This window comes from Cryptotermes secundus, unplaced genomic scaffold (assembly GCF_002891405.2).
Source record: "Cryptotermes secundus unplaced genomic scaffold, Csec_1.0 scaffold1759, whole genome shotgun sequence".
NCBI lineage: Eukaryota > Metazoa > Arthropoda > Insecta > Blattodea > Kalotermitidae > Cryptotermes > Cryptotermes secundus.
Genome location: NW_019720605.1, coordinates 390,151 through 398,300, shown reverse-complemented (window position 1 = coordinate 398,300; position 8,150 = coordinate 390,151). Strand labels below are relative to the sequence as shown.

At 46.9% G+C, this 8,150-nt stretch overlaps 1 protein-coding gene across 1 annotated transcript in view; it reads right to left on the bottom strand.

The window, feature by feature from the left end:
* Positions 1–1,465: 1,465 nt before the first annotated feature.
* Positions 1,466–8,150, bottom strand: part of LOC111870663 (5-hydroxytryptamine receptor 6) — a 31,351-nt gene continuing 24,666 nt past the window's right edge. Inside the window, exon 2 of the mRNA XM_023863136.2 lies at positions 1,466–4,934. Coding sequence (XP_023718904.1) covers positions 3,756–4,916 — 1,161 coding nt within the window. The 5' untranslated portion in view covers positions 4,917–4,934 and the 3' untranslated portion in view covers positions 1,466–3,755. The remainder of the gene's footprint in view (positions 4,935–8,150) is intronic.

The window sequence follows — 8,150 nt, the reverse complement described above, 5'->3', positions numbered from 1 at the left end:
TGTAATAATAACGTCCGTTATACCAGGACTGTGCTAGACAAGGACCTACATATAAGCATCCTTTGTATTGACTGTGTGTGCCATCAGGTGAAGGGAAGTGCTGATCGCAATAAATGGTCACAGTGTTTAAGTGTTAATTAGCATTGAACCAACTACTTCCCTCCCCGTCCTAAGCGAGGCCCTAGCAAACGCTCTGAGAAGGATCCCAGCTCTACCCACAGCTGAACTAGCTGACTATCACCTTTACCCCCTTTCCAAAATAAACCTCCGACTATTGTAAGCCGACACCACCTGAGCTTACTGGCGCCCAACCTACTAAGAAGAAGAAGAAGAAGAAGAAAGGAGAGGAGCGACGAACAACGCGTGACTAACCAATCAACAAGGGGGGGAGTGAAGGTGAGGTAAGGACGGTTAGAGAGAGGAACTCCGGTTACGAAGCCTCCAGCGTTCTAGCACACTCTTATTCTTAAACACATGGGCACAAATACAAGCAAAAGTGTAAATGTTCAAACCGCCTGACAGATTTATTGCACGCACAGAGGGTTAGGAAACGCTTGGTATGACACCAATACGAGGGTTTCTTTGTGACAACAAGTGGCCTCCTAAACTGAAGTCACTGGGGGTCCAATTCATGCAAGAAAAGAGGCTTCCGGAGGTACAATTCCTGTTATAAATCTATCGTGATGTGAAAGTTAATAAAGGGGTTAACCTGTAGTAGGGACATTGTTACTTAGTAGGAAAACAAGCGTTAACTCCTGACAATTATACGTTTTCTCTTTGGGGGAACAAGGATACCAATCAGAATGTAGCTTGGCCTACCCAGATAGATATAATTAAGTTAAGGCGTAGATTTCAAATCCAGAAGGAAGCAAAGCGGTCACATCGAACACTTTTTTTGGATCAGACCGAGCCCACTCGGTACGTAGGCCGCTAACTGGCCTGTTGTACCAGCCCTGGATGTTAGATGAGTGTGGAGCAGTCGGTGGAATGAGAATTGTTAGGGGAAACCGAAGTACTCGAAGGAAACCTGCCCCAGTGGCACTTTGTCCACCATAAATCCCACATGACCTGACCTGGGCTCGAACCCGGTCCGCCGCAGTGGAAAATCGGCGATTAACCGCCTGAGTTATAGCACGGCCACCCGGAACACTTTAGGGCAGCCATCTTGAGCACTCATATAGTAGCAGTTCTCCGGCGAATTCACATTCCGCAGTCTTCTTATGAAATCATTGCTTAGCAAGGGGCATGCAGCTGCTCCCAGGACTAAAACCCTGAAATGTAAACCATCTAAACATACGTTCCAATAAACAAAAACGTCCGTGGATTTAGTCCGCAAGCGAACAATACCGACAGACTACAGAATGTGCGCAGTGTGACTGCATAATAAGCCAAATGTAATTAGGGTTAGTTTCGTTATGGTGAAATGCTCGTGTCAATCCTCATATGAGTGAATGAATTTTTTTCCTTTTTTTTTCAATCCCCTTATTTCTCTTCATTTTCTCCTCCTTCCCTTCTATCGTCTCTTTCCTTCACCTTCATTTCCACCTCTTATCTCCACCCTCCTTAGCAATCTTCGTGCTGAGTCCTGGAGCGCCCATCCCTCTGCAACATGCGTATGTGCGGACATGCGCAGAGCATGCCGAATTGTATCACCCCACTTACAGCCTCACATGTAAAGGTAAAGGTGTCCCTGTGCTTCATTTCTACACCATGACGTCATATGAAGTAGAGGAGGTTTAGGTCCACCATTCTTGATCTCCGCACTAGATGGAGGTGAGTGCTCAGCTTCACGCGCTGGCCTCTTTATACCCGGGGAAAGATCCCCCCGGTAACCACTGGATAGGACACTGGGTAGGGCCCGGACCCGGGCTGGACCAAGGGAACAGTCTGTTATCCTTGGCGGGAATCGAACCCCAGTTATCCAGCCCATAGACTAGTTGCTATATCGACTGAGCTGTCGCGGCCCACACTAAGAAACCTACACCTAACTGTTAAACGCTAGACGTCGAGACAAGACCACAGAGCTGGTAAGCCTACTTAGCACCTGTTCGAGGCAACCACCATCAAGATGTCCGCATATATCGTACGTACATTCCAAGGAGATGCGCGCCCCAGTACTCAGCACAGAAGAACAGAGGTGGTAAGCGATGAAGATTGCTAAGAAGAGTGGAGAAGATGGAGAAGGGCGGGAAGAGAGAAGAGGTGGAAATGAAGGGAGGAAAGATGACGTAAGAGAAACGGGAGAAAACGAAGAGAAATTAGGAGTTGGAAAAAAAGATTTGATGTCGTCGCTACTGCTGAACTGTTCGGAAAAGCATCTCTTCACTGAAAAACTGGCCTCTGAACGATCTGAAAGGGTTATGCAATGACAAGGCAACCTTACAGCAAGAAGCAGTTTGTGTGGCATTCTGCCAACCACTTGTTTTGGCGTACGTAATGGAATTCCACACATGTCTTTTAATTTATGGTTAAAAATGTACTTGCACACGTGGGACGGACAGTTTCTGTTTTATTTCTGGAGGCTCTCCTCATTACTGGAGACCATCACTAGTATCCGACATGAATATTCTTACAGCAAACATTTATTGACCGTCATGAGGTACGAGGTTCTCACTCCAGTGACTATGAAGAACTGTGCTCTGAGACGTAACGCACTGTAGCCTGGTATATCGTTGCCAACGTTTCGGAAGAACCTGCTGTCTCTGTGTTCAGTGCAGAGCAGAAAGGCGAGCATGGAAGAATGTAGTATGAATATGGGAAACGGAGAAGAAGGCATGCCATCTGCCTAAGCAAGCCATGAAAACCTCTCCATTTACTCCCTGAAAGAAAGTAGAAGGGATATTTTGTAGAATTTCCGGCGATTATGTTTCTCAAGCCAGGCCAGTACGCCAAAAACCGCCCTTGTTAGGGCATTCATAATCGTCCCTTCTCCTACGTTCTATATTAATTTTAATTGTTCTCTCTTCCTCTCCTTCATCCTCCACTTTATCTTCGAATAAATTCCTGTTACTGTTTTGTTTTCTCCCAATCACTCTGCCCTCTGTAGGGTCCAAGTGACCTCCCTCTACCTCCTATCACTTGACTCTGAGCCACTGTTTCGCTCGAATATTCTTCCTTGGAGAACGACATCCATGCGTAGAGTGTAATATGGAGGCAGCAGATTCCACCGAAATGTTGGTACCCATCTACCAGACTGCACGGCGTCATGCCCAGGCGACAGCAGCCTTCGTAGTCACCGCCATGAGAAGATCAGATGCGTTTATTTTGTGAACTAATTCTGTTAGTTTTCTTTCGTGATCTGCTCTTCACACCACAGACTGTGTGCGGAGGATCGTCTTTTCAGCCTGAATACGAACTTTGTAACTGACTGAGAAATTCTGATGACAATGAAGGAACCAGAACTTGCATCTGTTTAGATGTTGCACTTTAAGTTTCATGTCCCTATGTTAATTTTCCAGTTCCAACATATTTTCATGCTATATGACAAATTACCTTTTCTCAGTCTGTTTTTGAGTTCATGGGGCACAGACACGAGAAAGCATCGGCAGACGCTCTGGTTGCGACACCCCGTGTTTATGTAACTGCGAGTGCACAGTTCACATTCATTTCAAGCCCTGGCTAGACTTCTTAGAAACTTGTTGACTGCATAAGTATGACTCGCCGACTTAGAGGTGGCCAAAGTTACGAGGCAACTGCTGAAGAGGCAGTGCTCGAGAATCCTGACTAGTATCGAGACTGTTCACTCCGCTGTGGCTTCAGTCGGTCTCCATAGTGGACGAAGTTCCCTGTGTGCTGCCCCCGCTCGAGAAGGAACTGCGGGATGTGTCCACGGCTAGAGCACTTTCGGGGATCTCCACAAACTCTCCCTTAGCCGGATCTTGCACATTCACGTAACTTACGAAGAAACTGATCTGCCTCTTGTTTCCTTTCCGTGACATGAGCTGTAGCGCTGGCAAAAACTTTTGTTGCTGCGGCAAACGTCGACTTTGGCGTTCCCTATCCCGGCGGGGGATCCCCAGCAGTCTGCGGGCCTCTCGTTGGATACGCCGGTTGCGATAGGCGAAGAGGCAAGGCGATATGAGAGCTGCGGAAACTAGGAGCGTGATGCTCGCATAGTGCACGTAGCGTGGTATGAACGTCAGAGTGCGCAGGCCCAGAACCGTAACGTAGGGCAGCCAGCATACCAGCGCCATGACGATAACCAGCGCCGAGACGCGGGCTGCACGCGTTTCCTCACGGTAGCGGAACATGCTGGCGTTTGAGATGCGATACTTGAGCGAGATCATAGTACTGCGCACGCTCGGCTCATCGCTTCCCGTCCTGGGAAGGGGCTCCGGCTGCTCGGGCGGCGTGATAGGTCCCGACCCCGTCTTGCGCCTGCGTTTGCTATTGGTGTGTGCCGCGGAGTAGATGCACACGTACATCCACAAGATGGCGATGAATGGCAGGAAGAAGACGAGGGCGAAGAAAATAGCGGCGAAGGTGGAGCGGTAATCGTCATGTTCGCTCCACTCCCCCGCTCCGTGAAGCACGCCGAGCAAGCAGGCCAAACTCCACGCGGCTAGCATCAGGCCGACAGAGCGTGCCTTGCTGATGCGCGCGTGGTAGCGCAGAGGATCCACCACTGCACAATACTGGTCCAGCGAGATGAGCAGCACGGCCAGCACCGACGCGACACACGTGGCTGCCGCCACACCCTCGCCTATGGGATGCTCGATGGCGTTCAGCAGTGCCAGGGGCAGGAGCACGCAGGTCGACGTCAGGTTGGTACACAGCAGGTTGATGACGAATCTGTTTGACAGCGTTCTGAGGGCCGGTCGTCTGTACAGAACGAGCAGGACGGTGGCGTTGGCAGCGGTCCCGGTCAGGAAGATGAGCGCCAGCAGCACCTCGCACAGCAGCAGCACCTTGTCCATACCATGCGCACGTCGCACCTGCAACGATAAGAATTTATTACGAACGCTGTGGCAGACCTTGGGCACGAGAGCCCAGCTGCTACAGCGGCTATTCGCATGGTCGCCATAGTGTAGAGGTAAAGGTGTAGTCGTCCTGTGCTCAACTGCGCAGTTGGATCTGTAACTGTATGCAGTCACTAGAGCCGGTTTGAACGCTGTGAAAAAAGAAAGAAAGAAATGCACATGAATGAAATAGGAAAACCCGAATAAAAACACCACTTTGCAATATTCAGGCGTAACCAGAGGATATAACGCAGTATAGTCAGTTGAAAGTCAATGTTTCGGAGAAGCATATACCTTCCATCTTTAGGGTCGAAGAGTAAGCTAAGAAATTAGGATCAAGCAGGCAATAAGCTTGGCATACGCTTTAACCCTGAAAATAGAGGCAATATATTGTTTTGATATGTCAGCTGACTGACGAAGCTACACGGCGTTATTTTCCAGAAGACAGCACTTTCACAGGCACCTCTGTGAGAAACTCAAGTCCAACAATATTGGCAAACTAACAGGATATCAGGTTGTGACTGAGACGTACTGCCTCCATCTTCGGGTTTGCAACAGTATATTTGCAGATACGCTGAAGATGTACCGATATGTACTTAAAATTGGAATACATCCTTCAAGACTTCCCAAGTTTGGGTTTGTCTTTTGTAATTATCCGTTTATGGTCCTGAATGACTGGGGCAGTGTTACAGAGTTCAAATACAGCAACAGACAAATTTGATGGGTGTGGGAATGGCGAGCGCACACTTCCTTGTTTCTTTCTTTGCATAACACGAATTGCTTATTCTAGCCAACGCCTTTTCCCCTAAGCCAAGGCTACAAGAATTTGGTGTAATGTCAAAAGTCTTGTTTTGACGCTTTGGGACGGGGCTGGGACCAGATTTTCTGCATTCTTCAGATACTGGAGAGAGAAAAGGCACAGTGCATCAGCTACTTAAGAGCGAAGACCTCTAGAAAGACTAGGATTCTCCTTGAGAAAGGAGGGGAAGAGGTTTTCTTTAATAGCAGAGAACCTATGAACTTTAAAGAATGAATTTTCTCCATAGAGTTCGTTAGTTCGTTAATGCTGTAGACTACGAAGTACTATTCAAACACCCGCATACAACATGTGATTACCCCCCGAAAAGATACAATTATTTAAGTAAGATATACAAAATGAGGAAACAAGATGGAAGTTTTTCATACGCTGAATTACATATTGCGTCATGAAGGAGAAGTGAAAGTGTAAGTCCATGCATTCCTAATCTCGCTACTTGACGAAAGCGAATGGTAAGCTTCACGACCCACCCACGTTAACCCCGGGGAATCAGCCCCACTGGATAGGAGGATGGGTGGACCCCGGAGTTGGTTTCAATCGGGCAGTGAAGAGAACATTCCCAACTTCCGGCGGGAATCGAAACCAAATCAATCATCCAGCTTGCAGCCTACTCACTATGCCGACTGAGCTATCGCGGCTCAAATAATAATAATAATAATAATAATAATAATAATAATAATAATAATAACAAAATTGATAAAAATAATGATAATAATAATTGTTTAATTAGTTCAGTATAAGATATGTTTCATCAACAGAGTTTTTGGCCCAAAGACGTCAACGTCCCTACAAACAAAGCGCATCTAGCGGAGGGGCAAAGCCTCGGCTATATCGAACAGGGACCCGAAGGCCAACAGTTTCCAAAGCAGAATAATAACGTGTGGTTCATATAGCACGCATAGGAAAGAAGGGAAATGTAGGAAGACATCACTTGGAAGCTCTGAAAGTAAATGTAAGAATAAGACTAAAATGGATCTGAAAGGAATAGAATCGGCAATGCGTGGCCTGGATTTAACTGGCTAAGGGCAGACACCAGCGGTCAGCTCTTGTAAACAAGTTAATGAACTTTTGGGTTCCATAAAGTGCTGGGAATTTCGTCACTAGTCAGTGACCTAGTCTCGCAAGGTTTCCGAACAGGCTGGTGTAGCGGTAACGATCTAGTCTTGTGTTCGGGAGATGCTCCTTTCGAATCTCTGCCAGCACATCTGGCTATCCTGACTAAGGTTTCCAAGGTTTTCCCCAGTCACTCCGGGCAAATTCTGGGATACTAATTCTATTAGGACAAGACGGCTCTCTTCCACATCGGTCCCAATTCAGTATTCCCAGTCTGCCTACTCTTCGACACTGTGTAGTCTGATATGCTGGCAGCGCCACACAAAGGGCTCTGCTCCATGACAATTAAGGGTTTCCAAGGAAGTGCGAAGATGACAGGCTCCTCTTAATGTACCACACCATGACGTAGGATGCTAATCCATGGCCACTGAAAGACACTCCTACCCGCGCGTGTGTGAATGAGTTTAGTTTAATGGTGCTCTATTATTAAACGTGTTCTAAACATGTGGGATACTTGCCAGGCTTATGTGTAATACGTAGCGGTTTAATTTATCAGGGAGAGTCCCTTTATTCCTGCTCGACGAACAGAAATACGTAATCAAATTAAACAATATGTGGGATGTCGTCATATGAAGAGACACCCACTTGTTGAATTGTTCCGTAAATATTTATTATAGTTGCACAGCACACAGTCGCGCTTGGGTCGGAAGAATTGAAGACTAATTGCTTGCTTACTTACTCATGGAGCTGAGCCCTTCTGGAGAAGCCGCCAATTCTGCAGCTACTCAAGAATTCCCCAGCATTTTATGGAACCCGAAGGTTCATAACCGTGTTCACAAGAGCCCTCCACTGGTTCCTATCCTAAGCCAAATCTATCCAGTCCATACCATCCCATCCTATCTCTCTAAGATCCATTCTAATATTGTTCACCCACCTGCGCCTTGGTCTTCTCTGTGATCTCTTTCCTTCTGGCTTTCCCACCAATATCCTATACGCGTTCCTTGTCTCCCCCATTCGTGCAGCGTGACCTGCCCACCTCATCCTCCTTGACTTGATCATTCTAATTATAATGTTGTATTTTAGCGTCCTGTTGCACTGATTTTCATCCATGATATGTACAGAGTTGCCGTCTTGTAGTGCACTCAATTTCACCTGTTACTTCACGACATGGGTCGATCGCTAGCTGCAGTACGTCATGTTTCGGCAACATAGTGCCATCATCAGGTGCCCTAATTACGCTAATCTGTTTCATTGCTTGCCTTTATAAAATTATTTAAAAAGTATTTAAAAAGTGCGTATTCGTCAACTATAATAAATTTACA